The sequence below is a fragment of the Petaurus breviceps genome, unplaced genomic scaffold (assembly GCF_028583685.1).
Source record: "Petaurus breviceps papuanus isolate PSGF00001 unplaced genomic scaffold, PetGlider_PUasm1.0 176, whole genome shotgun sequence".
In the NCBI taxonomy this organism is placed as follows: Eukaryota; Metazoa; Chordata; class Mammalia; order Diprotodontia; family Petauridae; genus Petaurus; species Petaurus breviceps.
The window spans coordinates 27,672,874-27,686,895 of record NW_027185771.1 but is presented as its reverse complement, the minus strand read 5'-3'; the positions used below and the strand labels follow the sequence as shown (position 1 = coordinate 27,686,895).

The following is a 14,022-nucleotide window of genomic DNA, read 5'->3' as shown; positions in this document are numbered from 1 at the left end:
TATGGGAAGTGGCAACAAAGAGTCTGGTTTTTCTAGTAGTTTGACTATTAAATGGAAAACAGATATAGGAGGACAAATGGCCACTCAAACTTTGTTGAACACTTTCATGTAACTTCTTCAAATACTGGAAGATTGCTATTATACCCTCCCCAACCCAGCTTACTACTAACCAGTAAGCCTAGTCTTCTCTAGGCTTAGCCTCTCAAAAAGAAAATTTGAGAAGGAAGGAAATTGTATAGTCTCCTGGAATAGATAATAATGGGATTCAATGTGCCCTTGAAATATTGGGCAAATATTTATATTACTTCCTGTGAAGTTAAATTTGATCCCTCTGAAACAAATGTTATCTGGTTTCACTTTGCATATACATTTCCACTCTAATGGAACTTCAGCCACTTGTGAAATAAATAAGTTTTGTCAAACTGTGCTGCAAAAAAAATAATGTCATGATAAGCCTTTTCTTCATTTCAACTCACTGACATTTATGTATTTTCTGAATTCTATACTTTTTGCTGTTCAATTTACAAGTCTCATTCCTTTTCTCTACTTATACAAATGCATGAAGTAGTTATCATTTCATGAATTATATTTTTGTGTAATCCCGTGTTTCCAGTTATTTTCATTGTAATGTTGGTGTGTTGTTTTAAAAGAATGGCAGTTTGCCATAGCATTGTTGTCAATGAGTTCCTAGATATGTACTTTTCATGAAGCCCAAATAATATCTTGCTACTAATGACAGTCATGAGTTGCATATGTTATCTTCTATGCCAAGAAAAGTACAACCTGATACTATTTGTATGAGCTTGGACAGATATGTCATTTAATCTCCCTTGACCTTAGTTTCCTCATCAATAAAATCGAAGGATTGAGTAAAATGTCTCTACGTTCCTTTCCAATTGGAAATCTATGGGAAAAAATTAAAAAAAAATGTTACTTGCATACTTTTGTGTGTGAATTAGTCATTCGTGGTATGTCATTTAGGATAACTGGTTTCAACTATGATTGATTCTACCTGGTTGAGGAAAAATACAGTTTGATTTAGTAACACAGAAATTCGGACCCGGAGAGGTTGAGCTTCTTAAGAATTTAGAGCAATTAGGATAATTTGTCAACCCTTCAAAGAAGTCTAATTCCAGTTGTATAGGTGTATTCTTTCCACATGCACCAGTATATTTTGGGGGTGCATTGATTTAGTTTAGCATACAGTTATTAGAAAACTTTAAAGCTTAATGGTCTCTTTCAACTTCTATCTCACCAGCCTCCACACATTCAAACAGCCAGCACAAACTTATTTACAGTTCCTAAAAATGGGATCTACAAAGAATAACCTCTTCCTTCCCAGGATTTGTAGATACTGATAGCCCAGCCTACTTCACAGAAAAGATCCAAAGCAGAGGAAACTTAAAAGTTTCTTAGTACAGCCTCTTGGTTGGTCTTACTGCCTAAAATCTTGCCCCACTACAATTCATTCTCCACTTAGCTACAAAGTGATCTTCCTGAAGTACAGGTCCGAACATGTCTCCATCCCCCCCACTTCCCCAAACACATGCATACATCACACATACAAAAACACACACAAACACACACACACCACCACTACCACCACTAACAACAACAACAAAACAAAAAATAATTCAATGGCTCCCTATAACCTATATAATCAAATACTATATGTTTGACATTCAGAACTCTTCACAATCTGAACTCCTTCCTATCTTTCTAATCTTTTTTACTTACCGTATTCCACATATTCTTCAATCCAATGATCTTACTCTCCTTGTGCTCCTCAAAGAAGATACTCCATCTCTAAACTCTGGACATCTTCTCTGGTTTTCCCCCATTCCTGGAATTCTTTCCTATACACACACACACACACACACACACAGACACACAGACATATATATATATATATATATATATACACACTTCCTGGCTTCCTTGGCTTGTTTGAAGTCCCAGGCAAAATCTCATCTTTTACACAAAGCCTTTCTCAATTTCACTTCTTTCTAGCACCTCCACTCTGTTGATTATTTCCAATTTGTCCTGCATATTTTTGTTTGTACATAACTATTTGCATGGTGCCTCCACCCTTAGATTGTGTTAGCCAAATATAACTTTAGGACAGCATTAAAAAATAATTTAACAACTACTAAAACAACAGAATTGTTCATAACTGTGTATTCCTTTCCTTGAAAAATACAATTCCTGGGGTGACTAGGTAGTGCAGTGAATAGAGCACTGGCCCTAGAGTCTGGAAGACCTGAATTCAAATCTGACCTTAGACACTCAATATTTACTAGCCATGTGACCTTGGGCAAGTCACTAACCCCCAAATGCCCTGCCTTCAAAAAGAAAAAAAAAGAAAAGAGAAAAGAAAAGAAAAAAAGAAAGAAAAATACAATTACTTCCAATGACTTTTTACCAGAAATTTTTCCAGAACCTTTTCTTATTCAATTGCTTTTAGGCAATAGATTTCAGTATTTTTGTATTTTTCCCCTTTTCATTTGTTTAGATTTATTTACTTAACTTAGGAAAGGGAAAGGTCAAGAAAAAAAAAATATGCCTATTCCAAATTGTTAATGTTCTCTCCCTCTTCAAACTACCTTGACTTTAGTTATTTGAATGTGCTTTATGAATCAAGTTGAGTGCATGCTCCTTAAGGAATTTGGTTTGGGTCTTTATATCGCTAATGCCCAACACATCATATATCAGAAGTGATTTTTGAATTGAATTATGGTCAGTTACAGAACATGTATTATTATTCATCATAATATAAGATAAAATTGATAAGAAAAGTTACTGTTTTATGTATAGTTTTGTTTTTTTATTGACTAAAATTTTTAGACATGAATTTTCCTGTAATTCTCTGAACTAAGTATTGCTTTGGCTGTATGTCACAAGTTGTGATATATTTTGTGATTATTTTTTCTAAAAATGTATCATTTCTCTGATTTATTCTTTTACCTACTCATTTTGGGAGTATCATTTTTTAGTGACCTTTAAAGTGTAAATTCCTTTATTTAAGATATCCTTAATTATTATTTTTACTGCATTGAAGTCATGAAAGTTTATGTATAACAGTTTTACTTTTAGGCATTTGTTTTTAAGGTATTTGTATGTATTACCTAATGCATAAACAATTTTCCATGAAAAGGCAGAAATCACATTATTCATTACAATTCCACTAGGTGGATATTTCAACAATGACAAATTTGACTTGTGGCCAAATAAGATCATATTTATAAAAAGATTAGCACAGTTCCTGGCATAGAGTAGGAGTTTAATGATTCCTGTTCCCTTCCCCTTCCCTATAGGAAAACAATAACAAGAAACAAACAAAAACCTCCCAAAGAATTAGAATTGTTCAAAAGTAGAAAGTCTGGCTCTGAAAATGTTTAGTTTTTCTTCCTTGGACATCTTTGGTTAGTCAGTCAACTAATATTAAGTGCTTAAAATTTGCCAGGCACTGTGCTAAGCACTGGGTGTATAAAACAATCGAAAGGAAGAAAGAAAGGTGAAAGACAGTTCTTGCCCTTAAGAAGCTCACAGTCTAATGAGTGAGACAACATAAGAACAGTTTTTTTTACAAACAAGACATGTACATATACACTGTGTGTAAATACATATATACATATATATATATACATACATATACGTACATGTGTATGTGTTATAGTAATTTAAAAGTAATCTCAGAGATAAGGCACTAGCTTTAAGGGGGTCAGGAAACACTTCTCACAGAAGTTGGAATTTCTTATTTCCTCATTTGATCATTAAATTCTCTTTACTCCATTACATATTTCAGGATCTTAACTTCTTGGGAAAGGTTGTCTCCTCTCAACTATTAAGTCCTTTCCCAGCTATGCTAAGTTCATTAATTTTTTTTAGAGTCTCCTCCTTTTTATATATATTATGAATTCTCAAGACCTATTCATGCTTTTATCTGAGGTAATTATTTCAAATGTATTTCCTCTTTCTGGGTTTCCTTTAATTCGTAGTATTTTGTAGAGAAGCGTTTCATTCAACCTCATTTATCTTTATATTTATAGCTATACTTGTTTGTTTAGTACTGTTCTAGGTCCCTTCTGTCCTACTGAATTTGGTGACTAGGATTGGGTAGTATCTCATTTTGCAGTCCTGAAGTAGAAAGATTCAATGGAGCTACATTCTGCCTTTTCCCACCTTCTGTAAGTCATAGAGCAATCTATTCATTGCTTGCAAAATTATCTAGGGATAGTCCTGCCTTCTTCCACAGTGCTCGCCTAAGGTCTTCTTTTCTAGTTCAAAGATTGTTTTCCATAGCAGAAAAAAGGAGCAAAATGAGACTCAATTACCCCTACATGGCATTATTCTTTATAATTCTTTCAATCACTAACAGTACTTCTAGAACTTCTTTGTCCTTCTTTTTCCTAATCTAACTTCAAAGCAAACAAGACAAGACACATCACAGCAGCAATAATAGCACGTTCTCCCTTCCACCCCAGATTGTTCTTTTCCATTAACTTTCCACTTTAGCCTCAGTTCATGCTGAGCCTCAGTCTTCCTGATATCACATAAGACTATTATTTTCATATTAATACATATATATATATATATATATATATATATAGTTATTTCCCTGTACATTCACAATTGTCTCTTTGGACAACTGCCTTGTTTTCTGTTCTTTGTAATTATTTTTTTTTGTCTTCATAACTTTTTTCACTGCTTCCCATCCTAACTGAGATGGCATTTCCTATAGAATTGTAGTTGAAGGGGCAGCCACGTGGTTCAAGTGAGTAAGACCTCTGGCCTCAGCGTAGGGAGACCTGGGATTGGTTCCGAGCTCAGATACTCTGCACCCACACAAAAATAAATGGCCATGTAACCTTGAGCAAGTTACTTAACCCCGATTGCTTTAAAAAAAAAGAAGAAGAATTTTACTTCATTGTTGTTATCTATTTTTTCTCAGTACTAGATATCCCTTCAGTAAGACAAATCCAAAAATCATTCACTATTCTGCTTTTGGTAGAGATAATCTTTTGAACCTCTTTATGAACTTGATGGTATCTAGTCTCCCAAAATATCGGTTATATTTCAGATTCTACCTGACATTTCTCTCCTTCAGTATCTCAACTTATAAAGTAGAATAGTTATTCTCATTCTTTCCCTGTCGTTATCATTCCAATTTCCACAATTGCATTTACTGTTCATAATTAGGTCCTACATAAGTAGTTCTTCTTGTCATTTTTTCACATTTTGAAGGATGAAATTAACACCAAAGATGTTGAATAATCTTTTTGGAGAGAGACAGTAACAGAAAGAAAGACAATGAGAAGCAGAGAGAGATGGGGAGGGGTGAGGAAAAGAGACAGTGAGAGAGAGAGAGAGAGAGACAGAGAGAGAGAAAGAGTTATAGCAATTGTGTGGAGAGTTGTTTTCTCTTACAGCCATATCCTGTTTATACACTAGGTTTATGATTTGTTTCTAAACACCATATCCAATTCTTCCTTTTGCTCTGTAGGAACATCACCTCTGTTTTGTTTTGTTTTTAACCTTTCTTTATATTCCTAGAGCTTTATACATTGCCCAGCACATAATAGGTATTTAATAAATATTTGTGGACTGAGATTGATTGTCTCTAAATTAATCCTCACCCAAATGCTTTCCAACTTTTTCCTTCCCTCCAGTATCTTTCATTTCCTCCTATAAATATAGCTTCATAATATACAATGCTTCTCTGGCACCCCTTTTATATTCTATATTGAATACTGATTTAATTAGTTTTGAATCAAGGTGGTCCTGCTAAAAACCACAGTTAGTTTAGGCACATGACTTGCTAAAATCCTCTTGTCCTGGTAAAAGTAATTATTGGGAATGATACTATGCTTTGGTGATGTATTAGTCAACTTTAAATCAAGAAAATCAAAGAGAAGTAGCAGGAAAAAAATGCTGGACTTGTATTCTGAGTACTTAAATTTGAATCTTTATGCCGCTTAATAGCTTTTTACACTGGGCAAGTCAAGTAACCTCACTGATCCTTAGTTTCCTCATTGATATAGTGAATGAGGTTAGATTAACTATCTTTTAAGGTTTCCTCTCAGCTAAAAATCTATGATCCTGTTACCCATTTTAATAACAGAAAGCTATCTCCTCACATGACTTGGAGGTCCTGTTTTCCTGAGTAGTTTGCCTTTGTCTGGAAATTAGTGATAGAAGATCTGCTCTTCTCCCTCCATTTTAAACAATTATGAGGTAATTCAGTGTCAAATATATGTACAATATTGCTAAGAATATCTGACTATGCAATGCTTTTCATACAGTAGTTTGGGGCATGTTTCAGAAGGCTATTTCAGCTATACCTTTTAATCAAACTGAGCAAGATGTTGCATTTTGGAACCATCTGTTGAAACACAAGGATGTGGGGCTGAGAGAAAGATAATGGATGAAATGAAAAGAGTACAATACTGACCCTTTCCCCTAACATGGTGCCTAAGGTGAAGAAGGAAGCTGTTGTCCCCGCCAAGACAGAAGCCAAGTCCAAGGCCTTGAAGGCCAAGAAGGCAGTGCTGAAGGGTGTCCATAGCCACAAAAAGAAGATCCGAATATCCCCCACCTTCCGGCGACCCAAGACACTGAGACTTCGAAGGCAGCCCAAATACCCTCAGAAGAGTGCCCCTCCCAGAAACAAGCTTGATCACTATGCCATCATTAAGTTTCCCTTGACCACTGAGTCTGCTATGAAGAAGATTGAGGACAACAACACCCTAGTCTTCATTGTGGACGTCAAGGCCAACAAGCATCAGATTAAGCAGGCCGTAAAGAAGCTGTATGACATCGATGTGGCCAAGTTCAACACACTGATCTGGCCTGATGGAGAGAAGAAGGCCTATGTCCTTCTTGCTCCAGACTATGATGCTTTAGATGTTGCCAACAAAATTGGAATCATCTAACTTGCTGTGTCCCCATTCCACCTATAATAAAAATAAAGTTTTCCAGAATAAAAAAAAAAAGTACAATACTGAGAAATGGGAGATGATGATAATGGTTCTGCCTCTATTGAAGTTAGAACTAGGCATGTGGGTTCTTCATAAGCATAGAAACAACTAACCTTAGCATCCAATTAGCAATTGGCTGAAAAAGAAAATTAGATGGTAACAACTTCTTTTCCAAGTTGGTAGATACATCCCAAGCTTATTTTCACCCTCATTCTACTGTCCATAGCTTTCCTTGCATTGCCATCATGGGGTTTTCGGGTCTCCATTGCTGATCCCCATTTTTTATACCTGTTATGATAATTATTCCACTGCCAAAATATAATTATGTTACGACTCTGGGGGCTACTATAAAATAGATAACCTCAAGAAATGTATTTCATCTCACTGGGCCTCAGTTTCTTCAAATATAACATGAAGTAGGTAGGTAGACTATATATATTTAAAGCCACATTCACAATGATTATGTATATGAAAAGTACATAATAATTGATTTAATGCCTTTATTTGAGTACTAGGAATACAAAAGTGATCTGAAACAAGTACAGGTAATTTAAATATACACACATATATATGCATGTATATATGTAGAATGTATATATACATACATGCACACACATATATATGTATATTTAACATAAGAGAAAGCTGGTAAGTCTCAAAATTAAGGGAAGAAAAGATAGAATGAACAACTAAGGTCCAAAGGGGGGATTCTTAAAAGTGTGTGAAAGATAAACAGCTTAGCCAGGATTACTTGGAAAGATAGAAACAAAATATTATTTTTCAGGGAGCCTGGACACAAATTTTAGAATGTTGGTTTAGCTATAGTAGACAATGGAAGAATAATTGCATCAGAGAGCTTTGTAATTCTTGAATGCACATATGAAGTAAAAGTATGTTACAGTTATCTTCATTTGTTTTATCTTCATATAGCATTATAAGGGCTATGAATGTAGAAATTGGATCTTATCTAAACTTCTCTACCAAGACTGAGTACAGTTTTCTTCACACTACAGATTAGAGAAGTAGGTAGTATGAAAATATAGATTCAAATTCCAACTGTCACAATGAGGGAGTCATTCCAACTTTCTGGGTCTCAGTTTCCTCATCTATAAAACGGGGATAATAAAACCCGTAATTTTTTACCTCATAAGGTTATTGAGAGGCAAATGAATACACACACATAGTGCTTTGCAGACTTGAATGCACCCTATAAACATTAAACATCAAACATTAGTAAGTGTTCATTATATTTAATTATGAAAATGAGGATAGTGTAATAAAAATGATGTTGATTTTTACTTGCATTTTAAAACCTTTAGAAAATTCATATAATTTCCATTTTCAATTTGCCTCCAATCGTTTTTGTGTTATTCATCATGAGAATGCTTTGATGAAAACCTATTATAATATATATTATTAAATTAAATATTAGACATATCTATTAACAATAGGTCAGATAATCATTTAACATTTATTGAGTTCCTACTTGTAATGGCAAGCAAAGAAGTAGTTAACACCTTGTTTCAGCTATTTAATTGACACCTTGTTTGTGTTCATTTCTTTTGAGCCTTGCCTATGATTGTATTAAGTCTTTGTTGAGAAGCAGGTCTTGTGAATGCCACAACTTGTGCACCCTACAACTTGGGAATTCCTGTTGCTAATGCAACAGGAAGGGGAGGAGCTAATGACCATAAATAAGGAGAGGTCCAGGCTGGAGAGAGCAGAACTGAGAAGAACTGAGCAGAACTGAGAAGGGAACTGTTGTGGTGGCAGAATTGAGGAGAAAACTTCTGGTATCTCATCACTCTAAGTCTGTTCTGTCTGTGTTGATGTTTGTTTGTGATATTTTGTACAAAAGCCCTGGTATCTTACTGGAAGCCCTGAAAGAGGTTTTTCTGGTTGTCTGTTTACAGAAGTCCTGGAGGAGTGTTTCGGAGGTCTTGGGACTTTACTGCTGATTTGTGTTGACCTCTCAGACCTTGTTTATGGGTCTGTGTTGATTTTGATGTTGATGATTTGTGTTGACCTCTTGGACCTTATTTGTGGGTATCTGTTGATTTCACAGGCAGATAGTGAATTGATGATGGTTCCAGCAATGTGCATGAATGTTGTTTTAGCTTTGTTAAGCTTTGTCTTCCCAGAAACAGGAACTGTGAAGGACTTGAGGTAGACTGGACCCTGTGAGCTTCAATGTGGAATGGGAACTGGATGAGGAACTGGGGGAAGATCTGGACAAGGAGCTGAAAGCTGCCTGCCTTTGAATATAGGGGACAGTTGAGTAGATTTGGGCAGGACCTGGGACCATGGAAGAGGAACCAGGAATCTGAGGAATCTGAGACCCAGACTCCCATCAAGATGAAAAGACCTCTTCTTGATCCAAGAAAATCTCACTGAGAAAATTTAATGCTGACTGAGAAGATCATGATTTACTGTGACCTAGGGGTGGAGAACTTTAACCATTGTACTTCCGTGTCCTTTAAGGAGGCTTTCTGCTTAAGGATGACTGAGTTAAGAACTATCTGAATGATACCTTTTGTTTAAAACAATGTGACCATTTTGGTGAAAAATATGTGGCCACTTCAGTGATATCTTGTTAGTTTATAGCATTTTGAATGCTATGCTTTGGTTTCTGTCAATGTTTGGTCTTAGTTTATTACTGGATAAATAGAGAGTTCACAATACCGTGTAATCAGAACCTTGAAGCTGTTCACAGAAGCAGTCTTCTGGAAAGCTGCTCATGCTTGGCTTTATACTATTCTATGTCAGGCACTATGTTATATTTTAGTGATAGAAAGATAAAAATTAGGTCCTCCAAGGACCTAATACTCTTTGAAAAGGAAAAAAAAATAATATGTATATGCACACACACATATATAATCTATGTAAAATAAATTCAAGGTTGTTTCCTTTATTTTTTTTTAATTTGGTATGTGTGTTGGAGGTACTAGCAGGTGGCAGGGGAAATGATCAGAAAAGGCCTCCTTGATATTTTTATCTCCAGCTCTTTAAGGTTTGCAAGTTATTATTGTTTTTCAGTCAAGTATGACTCTGTATGACCCCATTTGAAGTTTTCTTGACTGAGAAAATGGATTAGTTTGCCATTCACTCTCTAGCTCATTTTACAAATGAGGAAATTGAGACATACAGGTTAAGTGACTTTTGCAGGGACCTGAGGCAATAAGTGTCTAAGGCTGGATTTGAACTCAGGTCCTCCTGATTCTGTCCCAATGCTCTATTCTCTACATCACCTAGCTGCCCCAGCTCCAAACCTAACCTCTGTTTATTCCTTTTAACCCAATGATTAGACCATGGACTGCTTTAAATATTAAATTCATTTATTGCAATATTCAATTTCATTAAATCAACATTACACCAAGAACCATAGATTATTAGGAAATGAAAGAACCTTAAACTAATGAAGCTTAGAAATATAAGAGGTCTCAGAGAACAGCTGGTCTAATCAGGCATGAATATAAGAGAGAAGTGATTTATCCAATCATTCAAACTTTCCTAGTAAAAGTGTATAGGAAGGGAGAGAGGGAGGGACAGAGAAACAGAGGGTGGGGAGACAGAGATGATAAAGACAGAAATAAATTAAAAAGAAAAAAAGTGCACAAAATAGATAATAGTGAGATGGACATACATATAAAACATAAAGATAGATGAAAATAGATGATAAAAGAAAAGCTAGAAACAGAAATAGCTAGAAATAGATTATAGAGATAGAGAGAAATAAATAATAGATATGGCTATATACTAAAGAGAATAAAACAGTAACATGTAAATGTTCACGGAAATTACTTAGATTTCATTAAAAATATGAACAAAAGATATGATTAAGTTGAGTTCATTCAGCAGCACCAACAGGAAAAAGCATTTAACACAGACTGTCTATTAGGCACCAAGAAGAGAATAGCTGACCTTCAATCGTTGGGGCTGGAGTATCTTTTGACATTTACTATGCTTAAGTTCTTTCTAACTATTGCTCTGTGGCCATAAATGAATTCCCAAGTAGCTCTACAGAAATGCCAGTGTCAGGACACATCAGAGCAAACCAGGCTCTCCTCTCCCCACCCCATCCTACTCTAGGGAAGAACAAAATTGTTTCTTGACCAAGTGGGGTCAAAAAAACCAGAATCTTAGAAAAGTTAGGACAAGCTCCTTCACCAAAGGGCTGCAAAAGCTCTCTGCTTTTCTGTCTCCTCCTTTTACAGATTCCCTAGTACAGCATGAATAGTAAATATAAGATGCATTCCACAGTAAAAGAGTAGCTGAAATACAGACTGACCTAATGGAAAGAACACCAACTTTGAAGTCAAAAGACTTGAATTCAGATTGAACTATGACACCTACTAGCTGTATGACCTTAAGCAAGTCACATAACCTCTCCAAGCCACAGATTCCTTAACTATAAGATTGACATAATCACCTCTCTGAAAAGGAAAAGTTATTCTCTTTTCTACTTTGACCCAGATTCATAAGAGACTAACACTTTATTCTCTGTGTCTAACCGTTCTGTCAAATCCTAGTACAGCCCCCATATAAGACTTCTTCAGAGACAGGAATAACAGAGAAATATAGAAATATGCAACAAAAGCCACCTGGGAATGGGAGACCCCCAAAGCTATATTGAACCACTGAAACAAAACTCTAATTAATGCTCTATTTCTCTTTTCCAAATATGACATATTTTGTAATAATAGCATCATTGTAAACCAATCAACAAAACTCTAAAAATAAATTTTACTACATTCAGCTTTTAAGTGCTCTCCAAAGGCAATTTCTATCATGGCTTAAAAGAGGAAAAGTACTCGTGGGTATTAGGCAAATGTATATATGCAAATTTATATACCTATCTATTATTGATATGTCTCATATGTTGATATATGTATATTATACACATATGTATATGATGCATCTATAAAAATTTCATAGATTTAGGGGCAGCTAGGTGGCACAGTGAATAGAGTACTGGCCTGGAGTCAGGAGGACCTGAGTTCAAATCTCACCTCAGACACTTAACACAAAAATACTAGCCATATGACCTTGGGCAAGTCACTTAACCCCAACTGCCCTCCAAAAAGAAAAAAAAGTATTTCATAGAATTAAAACTAGAAGTGGCCTTAAAGGACATGGAGTTAAATGTCCTTATTTTACAGAAAAGTAATCTAAGACTGTAATAAGAATGTAAATTTTAAAGATCTTCCCTGCCCCTAGGCTAATGTGCACCTGAAGCCTGGGGTGGGGGAGGCTTGTTTTTCAGTAGATACTTCTTGATTGGCCAGTGAGTCAATAAGGTTGTTACATTCTCTGAGCCAGGAGAAGGCTATATAAGCCCTGATGTGTAGCTTTGTTTTTGGGACTCACTTTGAGAAATGTTCTGTGATTTGATCTGAATTCTGGGAAGCCGTTGTTGAGAGTCCCCCGGCTTTGAAAAACCCAGAATGTGGAAACCCAGATGTTGACTGGGTATGGATGTAATGGTTGGACAGTTTGGAAATCTGTCTACTTGATGTTTCTGTCTTGATAATTATGCCTGTATACTTTGAGGTTCAGGGTGCTGACCTTTTTTGAACAAGGTAAACGATATACATCTGACTGATTAAAGTAAGCTTGTTAACCCATTTTGAGTTGCTTTCCTTTAACAAAGCAGATCCAAGAACCTGTGGTAGCTGCAAACCCTGAGGACGCTTGGGGTGCTTGCTGCTACAAAGACCCAGTGAATTTAAGTGACTTGTCCAATTTCAAATAGCTTGTAGGTATCTGAGGCAGCATTCAAATATTTGAATATCAGTAAATCAGTCAGTAAATATTTAAGTAACTATTATGTACCAGGAAACTTGTTAAATGCTGAGGAGAAAAATCTAAAAACAAAACAAAATTCCTTACCCTCATGAATCTTACAGTTGAATAGGGGGAAATAACAGACAAAAGGAAGGTGAAAGAACAAGGTTGTTGGGTAAGAGAAGGTACCAGGGCAGAGACATGATGGAGTCTAGTCCACATGAGTTCAACTGGTGAGAAATAGATATCTAGCCTGGGAGATCTCTTTAAATGGAATCTTTGACAGAAGTTTTTGTTATTGTTGTTTGTTTGTTTTCCTTCCAACTCTCCAAGCAGAGGTGAAAGCGGGTACTGAGGGAGCTGATGAAGTGTGAGTATTAAGGTAGGTATAACCTGCAGGATGAGTTTTCTGATGATGAGGTTTCCTGGGGGTATTGTTAAGTTTGTTACAGAGGACTACAGCTGGTGGCTCAATGGATAGACACCTGGGGTTGGTGTCAATAGCTTTCTTGGACAAAAGGGTTTTGGAAATCAGGAGACAAGGTAGGCATTCTTCAACTTGACAGGCATAAAATCGAGGAAGAGGAAGGGGTCCATAGACCCATCCATACATGAAGAACCAAGAGGATGAATACATTTAAGAAAAATACATGTACAAACACACATATATGTGTTAATTCAAGTAGGTGGCTCAGTAGATTGATATTTGGGCCTGGAGTCAAGAAACAATATTTTCAAATGTATTCTCTTGGTCCTTCATTCATGGATGGTGTTTATAGAGCCTTTCTTCTCCCTCACTTCCATGCCTGTAAAACTAAGGAAAACTACCTTGTCCCCTGCTGTTCACTTCTCTTTTACTAAGAGAGATATGTTTTTTTTTCTTCCTATCCCAAGATAAATATAGAGGCTCAGATTTGCAAAGGAATGCAGATGTCAGCTAGTTCAAATTCTACCTAAACTGGAATACTCTTAGAATTGGCTTCTTGACCTCTACTTAAAGATGTTCAGCAATGGGAGATACACTGCCTCCCAAAACAGTACATTGGACCTTTAGTGAATAAAACTATTATTTGAATCCTGCTAGATGTGTGACTCTTGGCAAGTCCCTTAACCTCTCTCAGTATCAATTTCTTCCCCTGTAAAAAGGGAATAATAACCACACCGATTTCACAGGATTGTTGTGAGGATCTTTAAATACCTTAAAGTGCTAAATCAGAGGTTTCAAATGGCCCTGAAAACCACATTAAAGTGTAATTTGCAA

At 35.9% G+C, this 14,022-nt stretch overlaps 1 protein-coding gene across 1 annotated transcript; it reads left to right on the top strand.

Moving 5' to 3' along the window:
* The first annotated feature begins 6,457 nt into the window (after positions 1 to 6,457).
* On the top strand, positions 6,458 to 6,992 carry LOC138159632 (large ribosomal subunit protein uL23-like). The gene has a single exon (XM_069085937.1). The coding sequence runs from the start codon at positions 6,465 to 6,467 to the stop codon at positions 6,930 to 6,932; it is 468 nt and encodes a 155-aa protein (XP_068942038.1). The 5' UTR covers positions 6,458 to 6,464; the 3' UTR covers positions 6,933 to 6,992.
* Positions 6,993 to 14,022: the final 7,030 nt, after the last annotated feature.

What these genes read in the sequence shown, in the direction of transcription:
- LOC138159632 (XM_069085937.1), top strand. Translation starts at nt 6,465, where the DNA reads ATGGTGCCTAAGGTGAAGAAGGAAGCTGTTGTCCCCGCCAAGACAGAA.